Source organism: Mirounga leonina, unplaced genomic scaffold (assembly GCF_011800145.1).
Source record: "Mirounga leonina isolate KUSES-001 unplaced genomic scaffold, KU_Mleo_1.0 Mir_53, whole genome shotgun sequence".
Lineage (NCBI taxonomy): Eukaryota > Metazoa > Chordata > Mammalia > Carnivora > Phocidae > Mirounga > Mirounga leonina.
In genome coordinates this window covers 10,736,744-10,757,789 of record NW_023270807.1, presented here as the reverse complement: position 1 = coordinate 10,757,789, position 21,046 = coordinate 10,736,744, and the positions used below count along the sequence as shown (strand labels likewise).

Below are 21,046 nucleotides of genomic sequence, written 5' to 3'. Positions count from 1 at the left end.
ACGAGCTGGAACTCCCTTCACTCCGCCCCTTGCCCCAGGTCGCCTTCCCGAGAGGGGTGAGCACGTGCACTGGCTTTGGAGGACGCCAGGGGGAAGCAGATGGTGCCGAGGGGTGGCCAGGCCGGGGTCTGGCGGAAAGCCCCGCGGGGCTGGGGGTGGGGGGCGCGCAGCTCGGGCCTCACTTCTTCCCCCGGGGCCGAGCTTCGGAACGAAGGTGTGGGGACCAGATGGGGGTCCGGAAAGGGGCCCGCATCCCTCATTTCCCCCCTCTGAACCCACAGCCCAAGACTCCTGGAGGGAGGGAGGACTATTATTTGGGAACAATAAGCAAATTACCCGGAGGCTGAATGCAAATGAATCTGACAGCTCTTATTTGACCTCTTAGGAGCTGCTCTTTGGGGAGGCGGAAATAATGAGGTGAGTGCCTCTGGTCACTCCCCCACCCGCACCCCGTCTAGATCTCTTCAGGGACACGGGGCCCCTCAGGGGAAGCATTTCTACACTGCTCCCCTGGGTGGCTGCCCGCGGGGTCCCTTGGCAAACAAATCTCCCTCTTCCCACACCACTAGGTGAGAAGAGTCTCCAACCTGGCTCAAGGACGTGACGTTTTCCTCCTTACCTTGAGCTGGCCAGCCAGACCTCCAAATCGGACCCAAGACTGCTGGGTCACAGTGTGACATACTGACTGAAGTTACACAAGGGAAACAACCTCCAGGAGATGAGGACTGCGGGACAATGGGATAGGAAGCAAAAGGAACCCTTGAGTGGTTTCCCCACCCCCGCCCCCACCCCACCCGCACCCGCACCCCCACCCCCTGGCCACGTTAGGCTCTCTCTCTGCGTAGGAGCGTAGGAGCTGTGTGGGTGACACGACTTTAAATGGCGTCCCAAGAACTCAAATCAACAAATGTTTATTGAGCACCTGCAGCATGCTGGGCTTTGGGGCAAGACTGACTCCCTAGGGAACCAAGGTCCTATTCTTTTAGGGTAAATCCTGAGTCTGGAAGACAGACCGTCTGGGTTAAAATCTCGCCTCTCAGGTAAATTGTCAGTTGTCCCTGGGTAAGCAATGTCCCTCATTGGACCTCATGTCACCGTTTGGGGATAGGGGAGGAGAGTCACTTCCTCCCTTCCCTGGAGCCAGATGTGATTAGGAAAAAGGGGTCTTGGGAGGAGGAATTCAGGAGGGGTAATGATCAGTTTTCTGCTCGATGCTGGGCATCCTTCCAGTCATTCCTGTTGGGAGAGGGGAGGCGTCCTGGTCAGACCCTTCTTGTGTTCAGTCCCCCACCGTGTCTTCCGCACACTGGGTAGGCTGCGCTCAGTGATGGTGCCAGGACTGTCATAGTCCAGAAGAAAGGCTTTCGATGACACAGCCAATATCAGGGACCGCGGCCTCATTTGGGGGGAGCTAGCCTCTCCCTCCTCTCCTGGCCGGCCGCTCTGGAGGCCTCCTCAGCGTCGGGCGGGCGTCTCTGGTTGAGGACGAACAACACACAGCCCAGCAAAGCGTCTCGAACATCCTGCGAGCCTAGGCGGCGGGCCAGTCGGCGCAGCAGGGGCAGGAGGTGCCGGCGGGCCAGGCGGGCGGCAGGCAGAAGCAGGCGGCCCGCCAGCGTTCGCAGCAGTAACGGGAGCAGTGGGACCGGCATGGCTGGGTCCGGGACTGTGGAGGCAATCCAGGCTCTAGGCTTGCCCCTTTCCTGCTCCATCCTCACCTGGCAAATACTCAGGGTGGGCAGGCTTCCCCCCTCCGCCTCAGTTTCTACCCTTATGCTCCCCCCCCACACCTCAGTTTATGGGTCATTTTTGCTTTCCAGAAGCCCTTTCTCTTGGCAAGGTAGCTGGGGCAGGAGGGTTCTTACCATAGCGCAGATGAAGACACCAAGGCAAAAATAAAGCTGGGGCTAGGACTTACCGTTTGCCCTTCCCAGCCTCCAGGGGCTCCTACTGTTCCCTAGATCTCCCCCCCCACCTCACCCCATTCACACCCTCAGGCTCCCTGGCATTCCCCAACTCCTCTCAATCCAGCAGGAGTTCTTCCCCAGGCAATTCTAAGTTTTCTTCTGAGGCCCCTTGATCCACCCTGACCTGACACTTCTGACCCTCCCAATCCCCCACCCCCACCGGTCAGCAGCCGCTCTCACCAGTCAGAACTGTTGCTCAGAATGAATCTCTGGCTGGATTTGCCTGCAGGGGCATAGCCTCACTGGCCCCTACCCGGCTGCCCCACCAAGCCCAGCCCCACCCTAGGACAGCTTGCCTGGGTGGGGGGAGCCACGAAGAGACAGCTGTGTCTGGCACCTGGTATATTGAGGGGAGGAGGCTGCTGGGCTAGAAGAAGTGGAAGGAACAGATGCAGGAATTCTTCCTGCTGGTTGTAGAACCCAGGCTGCACTTTCTAATGGTGTGACTCAGGCACATTGATTCCTCTGGTCTCCAGTCCCATCCTCTGTTAACTCAGTAACTGGGAGTTAACTGGCAGGGGTAACGGGAATGGAACAATGTGAGAGACCCACTTGCCCAAATCTCAGAAGCAGGAAGACTGCGGCCTAGACACACCAGCAGAGAGTGACCTACACAGGGAGAATAGGACGTGGGCAAGCACTTGTGGGCTGTCTCCGGCGGGTAGAGGAGTGGGGTCACCGTCCATCAGGTAGCTGGGCTGAGTTGGACACAGTGGGGTGGCACTCCCACTCAGGACAGGAAGAGGGAGACCCACTTAAGGACCCTCGTTGCCCACTTTCCCCCCAAGATTAAGTGAAGTTCCATGAGATAGCCTGATACAGAGACAGCCTGGGTTTGTTTTGTTTTTAAATACCTCATCCTCCTACTTCCTAAAATGGGTCTACTTTTTGCCTTTCTGGACTCAGAAGAGATAATGGCCATGAAAGTATTTTGTAAGCTTCACAGCCTCGGGAGTATCAATGATCCTCATTCCACCACCAGCCTCCATCAGTACCATCACCATTTCTAAAACTGTCAAAGACCTTGAAGAAAGAAAACGTAAATATCAAAAATGCCCGGCCCACTTGTGCCTGGAGAAAGCAGGGGAGAGGAGCTAGAGCACAGATTTACTGACATAGCGCTCCTCTCCTTCGGGGTGCTTTCCCAGCCCACGTGTTGGCCGCGGGCCATCCCCAGGCCATGGGCGGGACATATACTGAGTCCACATATGGGCCAATCCTGTGAATTCATGATCTCACTCAGCTCTTACCTCCACTCTGCAGGATTGCCATTATTATAACCATTGTAAAGATGAGGAAACTGAGGTTCAGAGTGTTTAAGCAACTTACCCAAAGTCATACAGCAGATAAATGGCCTGATCTCCCCCCAGACCTGCCCTTCCCTCAGGCCTTCCCACCTCTGTAAGTGGCAACTGCCACTTTCTAGTTCCTCTGGCCAAAATCTTGGACGTTATCTTGACTTCTCTCTTCCCATCACAGTTCACTACCCGTATTAGTAAATCCTGGTAGCTCTACTTTCAAAATATTCAGAATCTCACCACCTCACTGATGTCGTCATGACTACCCTTTGTCTGAGCATTCATCATTTCTCACCTGAATTATTGTAGTAGCCTGCTAACTGGTGTTCCTGTTTCTCTTTTCCATACAGAGACCAGAATGATCTTTCTAAAACATGAATCAGATCCTGTCTTCTTTCTGCACAAACTGTCCAGGGGCTCCCACCTCACTCAGAGTTAAAGCCAGAGGCTTTCATTGTGACCTACAAGGCCTTGGGTGGTCTGACCTCCCCTAGCTTTCTGACTCAACTTCTATCCTTGTCTCTGTCGTTCTGCTCCAGCCACACTGGCTTCCTTGCTTTTCCTTAACTGTGCCAGATGTATTTTCTACATCAGGGCCTTTGCACCTATTGTTGCTCCTTTGCACAAGGCTCTTTCTCCAGGTATCTATCTTGCTCTATCTCTCACCTCCAAGTTTTTGCCCATATGCCACCTATCCATTCTATTTATTTATTTATTTTTAAAGATTTTATTTATTTGTCAGAGGGAGAGAGAGAGCACAAGCAGGGGGAGTGGGAGAGGGAGAAGCAGGCTCCCCGCTGAGCAAGGAGCCCGACGCAGGACTCGATCCCAGGACCCTGGGATCATGACCTGAGCCGAAGGCAGACGGTTAACCGGCTGAGCCACCCAGGCGTCCCTATCCATTCTATTTAAAAGTACACTTCTGGGCGCCTGGGTGGCTCAGTTGGTTGGGCGACTGCCTTCGGCTCAGGTCATGATCCTGGAGTCCCGGGATCGAGTCCCGCATCGGGCTCCCTGCTCAGCAGGGTGTCTGCTTCTCCCTCTGCCCTCTTCCTTCTCGTGCTGTCTCTCATTCTCTCTCTCTCAAATAAATAAATAAAAATCTTAAAAAATAATAAAATAAATAAAAAATAAAATAAAAGTACACTCCTCCACCCCATCCCCTCTGTCTCCTCTCTATCCAAACCTCTGTTTTACTTCTCTCCACAGCAAATCATTATCCGTAATGCTATATATTTTATTTTACTTCCTTATCTTGTTGATTATCTGCCTCCCCCACAAGAATGTAGGGATTCACCTCTCTTTTATCTGCTGCTGTGTCCTCAGTGCTCGGCAATAAACAATGTAAGAATAAATCAGTAGAGGGGACACCTGGGTGGCTCAGTGGGTTCAGCGTCTGCCTTCGGCTCAGGTCATGATCCCCGGGTCCTGGGATCGAGTCCCACACATCGGGCTCCCTGCTCGGCGGGGAGCCTGCTTCTCCTTCTGCCTGCCGCTCCCCCTGCTTGTGCGCTCCCTCTCTCTGACAAATAGATAAATAAATAAAATCTTAAAAAAGACTAAATCACTAGAGGCTCTGTGATGCGACCCAACCTCAGGCCTGCTCGTCCACACCCTGTGCTGGAGAACCCCAGAGCTCCATTGATCTGAATACACTCCTCGGATGTGAGAATCCCACTTGCTGAGAGAGCCTTTTGGACAGGGGGGAACCGACCTCATGAACCCAAGGGAGAAGAAGTCAGACTCGATGGTTCCCTTTGGGCCCCTCTGAAGTGTGTAATTTTGAGGGAACCCTGGGGTCCCAACCAAGCACTGGCCCACGTAAGCCACTGCTGTGACCTCAAGTCACCCCCCCCAACCTCAGTTTCCCCAGCTGTGAGGTCCTTGGACCCTGGACCTGGAGCCAGCCCCATCCCCCATCCCCTCACCCCCACCTCAGCAGAGTGAGGGGATCCAGGGCCTGGGCCAGTGAGGCAAGTAAGAGAAACAGGATGTTGTCTCTGGTAACAATGGGGAACCCCGGGCAGGGGGGGCGGGTAGAGGTGCGGGGTGGGGGGGGGAACTAACTGCCACAACCTTGGGCTGGTCGTAGCTTACTCTCTACCCCGCAACGCCCCTGTCCACCTCCTCCCCACCCTCACCTGGGTTAATCCTTCCCCACACCCATCAGCCTGCCCCAGACATTTTCTCCAAGGTAGAAAACCAAGGGCTCTGCTAAGGATTTCTTCAGCCTTTCCTGGAAAGATAATCATCCTCTCTGGCAAGAGCTACCACAGAGCAATTCCTTCTAGTTCCTGATTTAGCCTGTGTAATGGATCCTGCCTGCACCACCCTGACCTCTACCCCCCATCCCCTGCTGCTGGGGAGAGGCCAGCAACTTTGAGGAAATCCGCCAAACCTCCTGTTCCTTAAAGTCAATTAAAAAAAAAAAAAAGGGGATCTCAGTGCCAACTTGTGAAGTTGAGGCCTGTGAACTGGACAGTAAGTCACCCCTGCAATCCTCCTCCCTGGTCCTCTTCCCAGACCCTCAGGGCCGTCCAGGAGCATTCTGGAGAGCCCCCCTACCCCCCTAATTAGTTCCATTAATTGGGCCATTCATGTCAACAACAAGCCCTGGAGCGCAAGCAAGCGTGTGCCAGGCCTGTGCAAGGCACGGAGGAACAGATAAGCCAAGAGTCAGCAGATAGGGTGCCAGAAAGGCAGCTGGGGAGACCAGGCCTGGGGGTGAGAGTTGCAATATAGCTAATGGTTTTGTTGTGGGCTTTTTTTTTTTTTTTCCCCAAGCAATCTCTACACCCAATGTGGGACTTGAACTCACAGCCCCAAGATTAAGTCGTGCTCCACCCACTGAACCAGCCAGGCGCTCCATATAGCCAATGGGTTCTTGCGGGACCCTGGAGCACTGGGCCTCCTGCTTCTCCCACCCCTTTCTGCTTGTCCCCATCCAGGGGTCCACAACACTCAACTGCATGTCTTCCCCGGCCACGAGGTAAAGAATGGGTTCACAGGCTGGCTTTGGGACCCTCTGTCAGGGCTCTAGGGATGCCTTGAGCAGATTGGGTTTTTTAAAGATTTTATTTATTTAAGAGACAGAGCATGAGCTGGGGGGAGAGGGGCAGAGGGAGAGGGAGAAGCAGCCCCCCTGCACCCCCCCCCCCGAGCAGGGAACCCGGCAGGACATGATGCAATGCAGGGCTCGATCCCAGGACCCAGGGACCACGACCAGAGCCGAAGGCAGATGCTTAACCGACTGAGCCACCCAGGCGCCCCATGAGCAGACTGTTCACTGCACAAGTGGGGATAGGAATAACACCTTCTAGGGATGCTGGGTGGCTCAGTTGTTGAGCATCTGCCTTCAGCTCAGGTCATGATCCCGGGGTCCTGGGATCGAGCCCTGCATCGGGCTCCCTGCTCAGCGGGAAGGCTGCTTCTCCCTCTCCCACTCCCCCTGCTGGTGTTCCCTCTCTCGCTGTCTCTCTCTCTCTGTCAAATAAATAAATAAAATCTTTAAAAAATAAAAAAGGGCGCGGGTGCTGAGGGGCAGGTGTGGAGGCCAGCCAGGGGTAGGAAGTGTTGGTGGGGAAGGGCAGAACACTAGCCTGGAATCGGGAGTTCAGCCCTGTTCCCTATCACAGCTCCTCTTGGCTCAACTATCTGAGTGGAGCTGTCGTGAGGATCTGAGGCCTGGATGTGGTGACAACTCAGAGAACATTTTGGGAACTTGCGGCTCCTCGGAGGTGAGAGATCACGCCCTTGGGAGGAACAGTCCCATACCCATGACCACCGTTCCTCTGCCCACCAATTCCAGGCAATGATAGACCCCTGAACAGGCAACTGGGTAGGAGAACACATACTAGACGTGTCAACCAAGCATGAAGAAATGAGCCAGGGAGTTGGGTGTCGTCTGGAGAGTAATTAGAGCTGACAGGTGGGGCCCTACCCTATCTCCAAGAACAGTTGCTGTGGCCAGGGAGAAGGGGGCCCAGAGAGGAACTGGTACAGAATGCAGCCCATTGTCCCCACCAAAACAACTGTCGCTCTCCTCAGACTCAGCTGGTAGGACCTGAGGGGGGAAATGTGAGGTCTACTCACACTGGCCTCACAGGAAAGTCAGCTGTTGGGGCAGGGCAGCTGCTTTCTGGACAGTGGGAAGGAGGGGTGTGGACCAAGAGGCAGGAGCAGGAGGTGGGGAAGGACATGCCTGGCATATCTGACATAGGGAGGGAGAGGGGCAAAACCCGCAAACTGCAGGAGTAAATCTAACAAGGACTGAGCAAGACCCTAGTGGTGAAAGCAAACACAGTTTTTACCAAGGGACCAAAAAAGAAGACCTAAATATATGGATTAATGTGCCAAGGTAATAATGGTCAGGAAAACATCATGTTATACAAATGTTAGTTCTCCCTCAAATTAATCTGGAAATTCAATGTGACTCCAATTAAGATCCCAACAGTGTTGATTTTTCCCTTTCTGGAATCGAGTAAGCTGATCAAAAAATTTATATGGAAGAAAAAAAGACCAAGAATAGCCAAGTCAATCTTTTTTTTTTTTTTAAAGATTTTATTTATTTGGGGCGCCTGGGTGCCTCAGTTGGTTAAACGTCTGCCTTCAGCTCAGGTCATGATCTCAGGGTCCTGGGATCAAGTCCCGCATTGGGCTCCCTACCCGGTGGGGAAACTGCTTCTCCTTCCCTCCCTCTGTGTGCTCTCTCTCTCTCTCTGTCAAATAAATATTTATTTGACAGAGAGAGAGAGCGTGCACGTACACACAAGCAGGGGGAGGGGCAGAGGGAAAAGCAGGCTCCCTGCTGGGCAGGGAGCCCCATATGGGGTTCAATCTCAGTACCCGAGAAAGCAGACACTTAACCTACTGAGCCACCCAGGTGCCCCAGCCAAGTCAATCTGAGAAGAAAAAGAAGAGATAATACCAAGTGTGGCCAATCTATTAATATGAGAATTACAATGGTGTGGCAAGGGGCGCCTGGGTGGCTCAGTCGGTTAAGCGACTGCCTTCGGCTCAGGTCATGATCCTGGAGTCCCAGGATTGAGTCCCGCATCGGGCTCCCTGCTCGGCGGGGAGTCTGCTTCTCCCTCTGACCCTCCTCCCTCTCATGCTCTCTGTCTCTCATTCTCTCTGTCTCAAATAAATAAATAAAATCTTTAAAAAAAAAAAAAAAACAATGGTGTGGCAAAATGCGAAAATAGACACAGTGACTAAGGAACAAAATAGAGAACTCATTTTTATTTAAAAATTTTTTTCAGAATAGAAAATTTAGAAACAGACCCAAGAATATATAGGGCAGAGGAGGGAGTTTCTGGTCAGAAGAGGAGGGACAGGTTCAGAATACAGGGTCGGAAATGGGGCTGGGACAGTTGGCCATCCATGAGAGGGAAGGTAAATTTTGATCCTCTGGCGTACCAACTATAAATGTATGGGGCGCCTGGCTGGCTCAGTTGGTAGAGCATGTAACTCTTGATCTCAGGATGGTGAGTTCAAGCCCCACACTGGGTGTAGAGATTACTCAAAAATAAAATCTTTAAAAACAAACAAATATATTCCGGTGGCATTAGAGATCTGAAAGCAAAACTATACAATATAGGAGCTGATCTTTAGGAATTTGAGATAGTAGAGGATTACCTGTTTCATGGATTTTTATAAACTTTTTGTTATGGTCATTTTCAAAATTACATAAAAGTAGAGATAATAGTGTAACAAACCCCCATGTATCAATCACCGGGCTTCAGTCACCCAGCCAGTTCAAAAACTTTCAATTAACAAAAGACACTAAAAACAAAGTGAGAAGGCAGTCCCTCACAGACTGGGGAGGACTTTTGCAATCCACATAACTGAAAAAGATTTAGTATCAATCATAAATAAAGTACTTTTAGGGCGCCTGGGTGGCTCAGTCGGTTAAGCGACTGCCTTCGGCTCAGGTCATGATCCTGGAGTCCCGGGATCGAGTCCCGCATCGGGCTCCCTGCTCGGCGGGGAGTCTGCTTCTCCCTCTGACCCTCCCCCCTCTCATGTGCTCTCTCTCTCTCCTTTCGTCCTCTCTCTCAAATGAATAAATAAAATCTTAAAAAAATAATAAATAAATAAAGTACTTTTTTTTTAATTTTTTTTAAACCACTTTGCGTTTTTTTTTTTTACGATTTTATTTATTTATTTGACAGAGAGAGACTCAGCGAGAGAGGGAACACAAGCAGGGGGAGTGGGAGAGGGAGAAGCAGGCTTCCTGCTGAGCAGGGAGGCCGAAGTGGGGCTCGATCCCAGGACTCTGGGATCATGACCTGAGCCGAAGGCAGCCGCTTAACAACTGAGCCACCCAGGCACCCCCTTTTTTAAGGTTTTATTTATTTATTTGAGAGAGCAGGAGCAGGAGGGGCAGAGGGAGAGGGAGAGAGAGAATCCCAAGCAGACTGAGCCAAGTGGGGAACCCGACACGGGGCTCAATCCCACAAACCTGAGATCATGACCTGGGCTGAAACCAAGAGCTAGGTGCCCCACTGACTGAGCTACCCAGGTGCCCCAAGAGATTTTCAATGTAGACGAAACAGCCTTTTATTGGAAGAAGATGCCATCTAGGACTTTCATAACTAGAGAGGCGAAGTCCATGCCTGGCTTCAAAGCTCCAAAGGACAGGTTGACTCCCTTGTTAGGGGCTAATGCAGCTGGTGACTTCAGGGTGAAGCCAATGCTTATTTACTCTTCCGAAAATTCTAGGACCCTTCAGAATTCTGCTGGCTCTGCTCTATAAATGGAACAAAGCCTGGATGACAGCACATCTGTTTAAACACAGTTTAATATTGTGAATATTTAAAGCCCACTGTTGAGACCTACCGCTCAGGAAAAAAGATTCCTTTTAAAATGGTACTGCTCATTGCCAAGGCACCCGGTCACTCAGGAGCTCTGATAGAGATGGACAAGGTTAATGTCTTCATGCTTGCTAACACAACATCCACTCTGAAGCCCCTGGATCAAAGAGTCACTCTAACTTTCAAGTCTTAGTATTTAAGAAATACATTTCACAAAGCTATAGTTGTCATGGATTGTGATTCCTCTGATGGATCTGGACAGAGTAAGTTGAAAATCTCTGGTAAGCATTCACCACCCTTCCTTCCTTCCTTCCTTCCTTCCTTCCTTCCTTCCTTCCTTTCTTTCTTTCTTTCTTTCTTTCTTTCTTTTTTTTTCTTTCTTTCAATTCCTTAAGTAATCTCTATACCCAACATGGGGCTTGAACTCACAATCCTGAGATCACATGCTCTACCAACTGAGCCATCCAGGTGCCCCCTGGACTCACCATTCTAGATGCCATTAAGAACATCTGTGATTCATGGGAAGAGGTCAAATAGCAACATAAATAGGTGCTTGTTTCAACAGCACATACACTAAAATTGGAACGATACAGAGATTAGCATGGCCCCTGAGCAAGGAGGACATGCAAATTCATGAACGAAAAAAAAAATCAGGGGCAACTGGGTGGCTAGTCGGTTAAGCATCTGCCTTCGGCTCAGGTCATGGTCCCAGGGTCCTGGGATCGAGCCCTGCATCAGGTTCCCTGCTCAGCCGGGAGTCTGCTTCTCCCTCTCCTTCTGCCCTTCCCCACAACTCGTGCGCGCTCTCTCTCTCCCTCTCTCTCTCTCGTGTTCTCTCTCTCAAATAAATAAATAAAATCTTTTAAAAAATCAACATTAATAGGAGTTTGGAGGAATTTGATTCCAACCCTCATGGATGACTTTGAGGGGTTCAAGATTTCAAGGGAGGAAGTAACAGCAGACGGGGTGGAAACAGCAAGAGAACTAGAATCAGAAGTGGAGCCTGAAGATGGGACTTGCTGCTCTCTCATGACCAAACTTGAACAAATGAGTTGCTTCTTATGGATGAGCACAGAAAGTGGTTTCTTGAGATGGAAACTGCTCCTGGTAAAGATGCTGTGCAGATTGTGGAAATGACCACAAAGGATTTAGAATATTCCAAAAACATAGTTGAGAAAGCAGCAACAGGATGTGAGAGGAGTGACTCCAGAAAGAAGTTCCGTTGTGGGTAAAATGCTATCACGTGCTGCAGAGAAATCATTCGTGGAAGGAAGACTCACTCGATGTGGCAATCTTTACCGTTGTCTCCCGTTTTTTTTTTAAAGATTTTATTTATTTATCTGACAGAGAGAGACACAGCGAGAGAGGGAACATAAGCAGGGGGAGTGGGAGAGGGAGAAGCAGGCTTCCCGCTGAGCAGGGAGCCCGATGCGGGGCTCGATCCCAGGACCCTGGGATCATGACCTGAGCGGAAGGCAGACACTTAACGACTGAGCCACCCAGGCGTCCCTGATTAGCACTTTTTGGCAATAAAGTAGTTTTAGGGGCGCCTGGGTGGCTCAGTCGGTTAAGCGGCTGCCTTTGGCTCAGGTCATGATCCCGGGGTCCTGGGATCAAGCCCCCATGGGGCTTCCTTCTCCCTCTCCCTCTGCCCCCCGTCCTGCCCATGCTCAGGCTCTCTCTCTCAAATATATAAAATCTTAAAAAAATTAAGTAATTTTTAATGAAGATATGCACATTGGTTTTTTAGACATAATGCTCTTGCACTCTCACGAGGCTACAGTATAGTGCAAACATAACTTTTATATGCACTGGGAAGCCAAAAAATTAATCTGACTCACTTTATTGCAATATGTGCTTTGTTCTAGTGGTCTGGAACTGAACCAACAGTATCTCTAAGATATGCCTGTGTTGGTCTCTCTAACCTCTTACCCTTTTTCTCTGGATCTCCCTAACTCTCTTCACCTTTTTCTTTCTCTTTCCCTCCCTGCCTCCCACAAATTTCTGGATCCTCAGAAGTAAAGTCAGTGTGGGCTGGCAGTTAGGGAACACGGTGCTAGGAGGCAGGCCTCTTGCTTCCAGCTGTTCTTCGGTGGGGGGAGGGGAGGTGTCCTCTTTTCTACACTCAGTTTCTCCTTGGGTATCCAGAAATGGTCCCTTTCTGCCCTCCCTCCATTCTGTGGCCCCCATAGGCAGGAGTTGGGGCTTTGTGCCAGGGATAAGGCTGACATCAGGGGAGTGGCAATAGGACAGGCAAAGGAGGGAGACTAGGGGAAACCTATGTGGAGGTGACCTTGCCACGTCACCCCCATGGCAATCCAGGGGAGCACAGCCTGTGCCCTGAGCCACAGACCCAGAAGGACTATCAGTGGCCACCAAACCTTTATCTCTCTTCTCCTGCCCCTTGTGAATCCAAGTGGAGAGCCCCCACCCAGGCTGGCCTCTTCCTTCCCCTCCCTTGTCCCCATCCCTCTCTTGGTGAGGAAATTCTGAAAATATGAGGGAAGGGACTGGAAACTCAACCTAAAGGTGCTTGGAAGACCTGCAGCGGTGGGTTTGGGGGATATCATCTTCAGTACCACTGAAGGTAACTCCATGTAAGTCATGGCAAAACAGATGCGGGTAAACTCTGTGCAGTTCAGCTGAGGGCTATTTATTCTCTTTGAAGCTCATTACGCAAATGTCGAAGAACAGAAAATATGGGTGCGGTTCTTTTCTACATCTTATTTATTTATTTTTATTTTTATTTATTTATTTTTAAAGATTTTATTTATTTATTAGAGAGAGAGAGAGCACATGAGAGGGGGGAGGGTCAGAGGGAGAAGCAGACTCCCTGCCAAGCAGGGAGCCCGATGCGGGACTCGATCCCAGGACTCCAGGATCATGACCTGAGCCGAAGGCAGTCGCTTAACCGACTGAGCCACCCAGGCGCCCCCTCTTTTCTACATTTTAAAAATGTTTCCATTCTTGGGATAGATAAATAAATATGAACAAAAAACTCTACCTACAGAATTACCATTAGAATGAGAATCATCCCGGGAGAGGGCGGTTGTGTGATTGGATCAGTTTTATTTGAAGAGGGCAGCTCTCTGACCAAATAATACTAATATATTATATATTATTTAATAGAGACGCAACATGGGGTGGTGGTTAAGCAAGTAGGCTCTGCCCGGGGTTCAAATCCCAGCTCTTCTACCTCCAGTGTGGAATCTTAGGCAAATGAATCATTAACTGCTCTGTGCCTCAGTTTACCTTTCTTTGAAATGGAGCTGATTTAGGATGAAAAGGCATTAATACCAGTGAGATATTAGAACGGTGCCTGGTATAGAAAACATGCTCAGTGAAAGGTAGCACTGTTTTTTTTTAATAACGTACCCACATTTCAACTTCATTTATCCCATTGCCATTTACAAAGTATTATAATTCATGTATGTGGTCCTTATAATTTTCCCCTTAGTGTTCTCTTCTCTAGACAGATGAAAAAACTGAGGTTCAGAGAGGACCTCTGTAAGAGTCCGAAAAGAGTGGTAGTTAGACAGTGGAGGGAGAGGAGTTTGCACATCAGACCCAAGAGGGTTTCAATTCCAACGGGCCCAGCTTGGCCCTACAGGAGGCACCCTCGGTGGAAAGCTTTCAACACTTAAAATGGGGAGTGATCACGTTAGCTGGGAAACCCGTTCTTTCCCTAGTCAACAAACATAGTTAGTGTTCCAGCGCCTGCACTTGAAATACGTCAGTGAAAGACAGCCCTGCCGCCGGCGTATCTGTAGGGGAGACAGAGGAGTAAACAGGAAATCACAATAGGGAGAGAGGATGGATTGTTCTGCAAGGGAAAGTGCCTGGCACCCTGGGGGTCAGCGGGGCCTGGGGGTGGGGTGTGTGTGGAACTTCTCAGAGGTGGCCTCCGTCAGGACCGACCTGGAGAAGGAGTGGCAGGGGTGGGGTAGGGTGTGTGTGTGTGTGTGTGTGTGTGTGTAGGGGGGTGGGGGATGGGGCTTCCGAGAAGGATCGATGGCGAGGAAAAGGCTGAGGGGGCGGTGCTCTGGGGCCAGAAGATGGGCAGAGTGTGACAGACAGTCTCGTGGGAGACCTGCAGGAGAGAGAGGGGGAGCAAAGTCCAGGTGAGGCCAAACAGTGGGGTGACTTCAGGAACCCTTTGGTGCTTGCAGGGCGTGGGCTGGAAACAATGCCTGGGCAAGGCTTGGCTGTTCTTTTTTTTTTTTTTTTAAAGATTTTATTTATTATTTGACAGAGAGAGAATGAGAGACAGAGCATGAGAGGGAGGAGGGTCAGAGGGAGAAGCAGACTCCCCGCTGAGCAGGGAGCCCGATGTGGGACTCGATCCGGGACTCCAGGATCATGACCTGAGCCGAAGGCAGTCGCTTAACCAACTGAGCCACCCAGACGCCCTGAGGCTTGGCTGTTCTGACTGGAAAGCGGGATCTTTCCGGGGTTTGGGTTGATGAGCCCAAGTTTCCAACAAGGTGAAGGTGCTTCTGAAGACCCATGAGACGTAGAGTCTGACGTCTCTGGCAGGCGTGCGGGCAGCGGTTAGGCTTGGGCAGGGCAGGGAAATGTGGGGCGGGGGGAGTCCAGGAGAGAGAAGGTCGCTGCGGTGGGGATGGGCAGGAGGGGCAGTTCCTACCCGGTGCCTCCAGTTTACCTGCCAGTGGAGACAAAATAAGCACATGAAGAAATCCGAGAGGTGTGTAAGTGTAGTGATAATCAGTTCCCAAAGGGACTGGATAGGTTCAAGAAGTTTCTTTCGTAAATAAATACACACACAGAGGCCTTGAGAAGCAGGAGGTGGTTATCCTGGGAGGTGGACTCGCAGGTGAATGTTGGTTTTCCTCTGAATGCTTTTCTCTATTTTCCATGTTCTTTTTTTTTTTTTTTTAAGATTTTATTTATTTATTTGTCAGAGAAAAAGAGAGATTGAGAGCACAAGCAGGGGGAGAGGCAGAGGGAGAGGCAGGCTCCCCGCTGAGCAAGGAGCCCCGTGCAGGACTCCATCCCAGGACCCTGGGATCATGGCCTGAGCTGAAGGCAGACGCTTAATGACTGAGCCACCCAGGCGTCCCTCTAGCCAGACAAAGGACACAGTAAAAGTTATTTACACACAAGAAGAGTCTTCAGTATAGAGCCAGATGTCACCAAGAGGTCAGAGGTCACCAGGAAGAATGAGGAACTAGGGCTTTGGGCTGGGGCTCTGAAAGGGGACAGGTGGCCTGAGGAAAGCCGATCTGCCAGAGGGAAGGGGAGGAGTGGGGTCCGTGGGGCAGGCATTAGACAAATGACACGGAAAGGGGAATATTTGCAGCCCTTATGGCAGACAAAGGCAAATCTTCCTAAAATAGAAATAGCTCCTAAAATTTTATAAGGAAAAACACGAAAGCCCAGTATAAAAATGGACGAAGAATATACAGAGATGGCTCACAGAGAATGAAAGGACACGCAAGCAAAACAATTTGCTCAGTTTCACTTGCAATAAGAAAAATGCAAAGTACAAGAACACCGAGAAGCCATTTTTCTCCTATCACATTAGAAATATGCAAGAGTTTGACCACAGACCGCGTTGACGAGGCTGTGGGGAAATATGTACTCTCTTTTACTGCAGTATAAACTCCCCCTATATGGAGGGGAGTTTAATGTATATTCTGAATTACTGATGTATATACTCTTTAACTCAATATTCCACTTTTAGGGGCACCTGGGTGGCTCAGTCGGTTAAGTGTCTGCTTTCGGCTCAGATCATGATTCCAGGGTCCTGGGATTAAGAGTTGGGCTCCTTGCTCAGCAGGGAGTCTGTTTCTCCCTCTCCCTCTGCCTCTCCCCCTAGCTTGGGCTCACTCGCTCTCTCTCTCTCAAATAAATAAAAATCTTATAAAAATATATCCCGCTTGGGGCGCCTGGGTGGCTCAGTCGTTAAGCGTCTGCCTTCAGCTCAGGTCATGATCCCAGGATCCTGGGATCGAGCCCCGCATTGGGCTCCCTGCTCAGTGGGAGGCCTGCTTCTCCCTCTCCCACTCCCCCTGCTTGTGTTCTCTCTCTCGCTGTGTCTCTCTCTGTCAAATAAATAAAATCTTTAAAATATATATATATATATCCCGCTTTTAGATATTTATCCTATAGAAATAGCTGCATTACATAAAATGACATATGTGTAGTGTCATTCATTGTACTATTGGTTATAATAGTCAAAGATTGGGAACAACCCTCAGTAAAGAGCTGATAAGTCAGTGATGAGACTTCACTACAGTGAAATCCTATGCACCTATAGAAAAAAACATACGGAAGGGGCACCTGGGTGGCTGAGTTAGCTAAGCATCCAACTCTTGGTTTTGGCTCAGGTCATGATCTCAGGGTTGTGGGATGGAGCCCTGCATCTGGCTCCTCACTCAGTTGGGAGTCGACTTGGGATTCTCTCCCTCTCCTGCCCCCCTGCCCCTCCTCATGCACTCTCTCTCTCTCTCTCAAATAAATAAATAAAATCTTTTAAAAAATCATAAAGAAGCTCTCTGTGCACCAATAGAAAAATATCTCCAAGGTATCTATTTTAAATACTTTTAAAAATAAACTATTTTAGAATAATTTTAGATTGACAGAAGAGTTGTGGAGATAGTACAGAGAATTTCTGTATCCCCCACACCCAATTTCCCCTATAAGTAACATCTTACCTTAATACAGTATGTTTATTACAATTAAGGGCCAATATTGATACATTAGTATTGACTAAAACCCATACTTTGTTCAGATTTCCTTAGTTTTTACCAAATGTCCCTTTTCTGTGCCAGGATCCCATCCAGGATACCACATTATGCTTAGCTGTCTTTTCTCCTTAGGCTCCCCTTGGCTGTGACCCTTTCTCAGACTTTCCTCATTTTTGATGACCTTGATCATTCTGAGGACTACTGGGCAGGTGTTTTGTAAAATGTCCTGCAAGTGGAATTTGTATGATGTTTTTCTCATAATTAGACTAGAGTTTTTGGGTTTGGGGGAAGGAAACCACAGAGATAAAATGCCATTCTCATTACATCACATCAAGGGTACATTCTATCAACATGACTTATTACTGTTGATGTTCACCTTGATCAGCTGCCTGAAGTAGTGTTTGGCATGTTTCTTTACCATAAAGTTACTCTTTTCTCCCACTTTTCATACTGTCCTTTTTAAAAAAAGATTTTATTTATTTGAGAGAGAGAGAGAGATAAAGGGTGGCGGTGGGGGAGGGGCAGAGGGAGAGGGAGGGAGGGAATCCCAAGCAGGCTTCACACCCAGCGCGGAACCTGATGTGGGACTTGATCTCATGACCCCCGAGAACATGACCTGTGCCTAAATCAAGAGTCAGATGCTTAACCGACTGAGCCACTCAGGCGCCCCTAAAGATTTTATTTTTAAGTAATCTCTATACCCAACATGGGGCTCAAACTCATGACCCCAAGATCGAGCATCATATGCTCTACTGAGCCAGCCAGGCACCCCCAAACTGTCCTCTTTGGAAGGAAGTCACTAGGTGCAACCCACTTGAGGTGTGGAGAATTATGCTTCACCTTTGACATACTCTCATCATTGTGTTTTTTGTTTTTGCTCTTGTTTTGAGCATTTCCTTACTTTCTGGCACAAGATGCTGAGGACTTATCTTGTACCTTTCCTGCAGCAGCCCTAGAATCAGACATTTCTCCAACAAGCCACGGTTCTATTTACTGGAGCATGGTATTAGAAACCAAGTACTGGGGGCGCCTGGGTAGCTCATTCAGTTAAGCGTCTGCCTTCGGCTCAGGTCATGATCTCAGGGTCCTGAGATCGAGCGCCGCATTGGGCTCCCTGCTCAGCGGAGAGCCTGCTTCTCCCTCTCCCACTCCTCCTGCTTGTGTTCCCTCTCTCGCTGTGTCTCTCTCTGTCAAATAAATAAATAAAATCTTTAAAAAAAAAGAAAAAACCCATCATTTTAAAAAAATGTACAAAAAGCGACTGTGCTCATTTTGCCTTACTATTTTCCCCTCAGCATGTTTTCAGGATCTTAGAGCTGTTGCTGTGTGGCATCCTGTCCACTGCTTCTAACTGTTGCATGATATTCCATGGTGTTTCTAGCACATTTTTTTTAATTAAAAAAAATTGGGGGGCACCTGGATGGCTCAGTCCGTTAAGCGTCTGCTTTCAGCTCAGGTCATGATCCCAGGGTCCTGGGATTGAGCCCCACATTGGGCTTCCTGCTCAGCGGGGAGCCTGCTTCTCCCCTTGTTTGTGCTCTCTCACTCTCTCTGTCAAATAAATGAATAAAATCTTTAAAAAAATAAAAAATTTTTAAAGATTTTATTTATTTATGACAGAGAGAGACACAGCGAGAGAGGGAACACAAGCAGGGGGAGTGGGAGAGGGAGAAGCAGGCTGCCCGCTGAGCAGGGAGCCCGATGCGGGGCTCGATCCCAGGACCCTGGGATCATGACCTGAACCGAAGGCAGACGGTTAACCACTGAGCCACCCAGGTGCCCCAATAAATAAAAATTTTTAACGATTTTATTTATTTATTTGACGGAGAGAGAGCACGAGTGGGGGAGGGGCAGAGGGAGAGGGAGAAGCAGGATCCCCTCTGAGCAGGGAGCCCAATGCGGGGCTCGATGCAGGGCTCAATCCCAGGGTCCTGGGGTCATGACTCTGAGCTGAAGGCAGACACTTAACCGACTGAGCCACGCAGGCGCCCCACACATTTTATTTTTTTAATTGAGAAATCATTGACATATAACATTATATTAGTTTTAGGTGTACAACATAATGATATCATGTTTGCATATATTACAAAATGGTCACCACAATAAATCTACTTAACATCCATCACCATACATAGTTAAACAGTTTTCTTCTTGTGTTGAGACCTTTTAAGAACTGGTCTCCTTGCAGGGCACCTGGTGGGCTCAGTCTGTGGAGCGTGCGACTCTTGATCTTGGGGTTGTGAGTTCGAGCCCCACGTTGGGTGTAGAGATTACTTAAAAATAAAATCTTAAACAAACAAACAAAAAAAAGAGCTATTCTCCTAGCAACTTTCAAACCTGTGATACAGTATTATTAACTATAGTCATGATGCCGTATATAACATCCCCATGACGTATTTATTTTATAACTGGAAGTTTATACCTTTTAGACCCCCTTCATCCATTTTGCCCACCCCTCATCCCCACCTCTGATAACCACCAATCTGTTCTTTATATCTTTGAGGTAAGTTTTTTGCTTTTTTGTATTGTGGGGTTTTTTGGGTTTTTTTAGATTTTACATATAAGTGAGATCATACAGTATTTGTCTGTCTTTCTCTGACTTATCTCACTTAGCATAATGCCCTCAAAGTCCATCCATGTTATTGCACATGGCAAGATTTCTGGTACACTTGAGACCCCACTGTTTCAGAAACCAGAGGACGAAGCTACGGCAATATTCTAAGGGACTGGAGAAGTCGGGCTGAGGGTGTTCTTCTGATGTGGCCTCATCTTTGCAGAAAAATGGGAGGCCGGGGGGGCGGGTTCCGAAGGAAATCGGGGCAGCAGCTGTGGAGAATGGCCGTTAGTCATCAAGATGTGGTCTAGATTGCCCCACAGCCTCAATCAAGACCACCCAGCATGAGCTGTGCGGGTTGCAGGCAGCAGGGGTGAAGCCTTCCCCAGCAGGACCCTACCACCCCGTGCTCTGAACATAGGAAGCTACCCACACTGAAGACCAGAAGAGAAGAGCAGAAAGCGTGGTGACAGATCTACAGGAGACAGCGAGGACAAGGCGGGAATGGCATTCCGGGGTGTTAGGCTGAGGGAGGAGGCAGATGAAGATGGAGTCTAAAGGGGCTGAAGAAAAGGTGAGGGCTGATGCAGATTTGGCAGGCAGGAGGAGGGAGCAGGCAGACCCCGTGTGGCTGGGGTGGGGGTGGGGGGCACTTCTGTGTAGATTGTGGATGTGGAAGTCTACGATGTATGCATGCTGGCATACGTGTTGGATGCTTGTGTTCATTAGATATATTTATTAAATGTTTGCGCATTCATCTCACTTCTTGAATACTAGACAGCTGCCCAGTGGTAGAACTCTGAGTTTGGGGGGGGAGCTCACGTCACAATCTAGGTGAATGACCCTCCCTCTAGTTGTTCAGCACATAGGCTGCAGATGGGGCTCCTTGGAATCTGAGTGGTGATGATGATGAGTTTACTGTGTGCCAAGCACTGAGCACACTTTCGTCTCAGTTGTCCGCACAGCACCCCTGAGAGCCACTGCCACCCCTGTTAAAAAGAAAACCAGAGGTCTAAAATGGAGTTACTTAGGTTAAGGCCCCACATCAGCAAACCCAGACTCAGTACCTAACTTAACTGCAGTTTCGACCCCTCCCAGGAATGTGACCTCTAAGCAGTCAACCTAGTATTTCCTGGGCAGCACTAGGAAATTTACAGATAGACCCATTCTGTTTCCCTTGCCTAAAACAATACACCCTGCTAATTATTTCCTTTTCCTGCTTCCTCTCTGCCTTTGCAAACCTTTCATTTTCTATAGCTGGATGGGGCTTTTTTTCTGTTTGCTGGGTGGGATGCTGCCCGATTCATGAATTGTTCAATAAAGCCAATTTGATCATTTAAATTGCTGGAGTTGAATTTTTGTTGTTTAACAGATTTGGTGGCAGTTGCAGATTGAAGAAGACCGCTGATGGGCATGGTGCTTGCGAACCCCTTTTTGAGTTCACTGTCTTTCTCACCATTTCTGAGGACCGTGGGTAAGTCTCTCTCAGTTGGGAGCTAGGCTCTTTTTTCGATGAGCTCCGGATCCAACTGGTTTCTAGTCCAGAGCTTAGTGGGTCAGCTTGAGTTGGCAGATGGTTCCATCTGAAACCCGAGGGCCTAGCCCTTGGTTCAGTCTGCAGGTCCCCAGTTGTTTGGCACTTCTTGCCCCAGGTCCAATCTGAGGTCCCCAAGTCTGCCTATGGAGTTGCTGGTGGTGCACA

The 21,046-nt window shown here is 49.3% G+C and overlaps 1 protein-coding gene, 1 long non-coding RNA gene and 1 other non-coding gene across 3 annotated transcripts; 2 read left to right on the top strand and 1 right to left on the bottom strand.

Annotated features, from left to right (window-relative positions):
- LOC118000565 lies at positions 1-839 on the top strand. Its single transcript, XR_004676500.1, has 3 exons — positions 1-56; positions 386-417; positions 570-839. It is a non-coding gene; the product is annotated as an uncharacterized LOC118000565 (long non-coding RNA).
- A 15-nt stretch (positions 840-854) lies between these two features.
- MYMX (myomixer, myoblast fusion factor) lies at positions 855-2,216 on the bottom strand. Its single transcript, XM_034990327.1, has 2 exons — positions 2,148-2,216; positions 855-1,666 (listed from the first exon to the last, which is right to left on the bottom strand). The coding sequence occupies exon 2, from the start codon at positions 1,650-1,652 to the stop codon at positions 1,398-1,400; it is 255 nt and encodes an 84-aa protein (XP_034846218.1). The 5' UTR covers positions 1,653-1,666; positions 2,148-2,216; the 3' UTR covers positions 855-1,397.
- Positions 2,217-10,629: 8,413 nt separating this feature from the next.
- Positions 10,630-10,733, top strand: LOC118001693. The gene has a single exon (XR_004676801.1). It is a non-coding gene; the product is annotated as a U6 spliceosomal RNA (small nuclear RNA).
- The last annotated feature ends 10,313 nt before the right edge of the window (positions 10,734-21,046 follow it).

Coding starts and splice junctions, on each gene's coding strand:
- MYMX (XM_034990327.1), bottom strand. CDS start 1,652: ATGCCGGTCCCACTGCTCCCGTTACTGCTGCGAACGCTGGCGGGCCGC.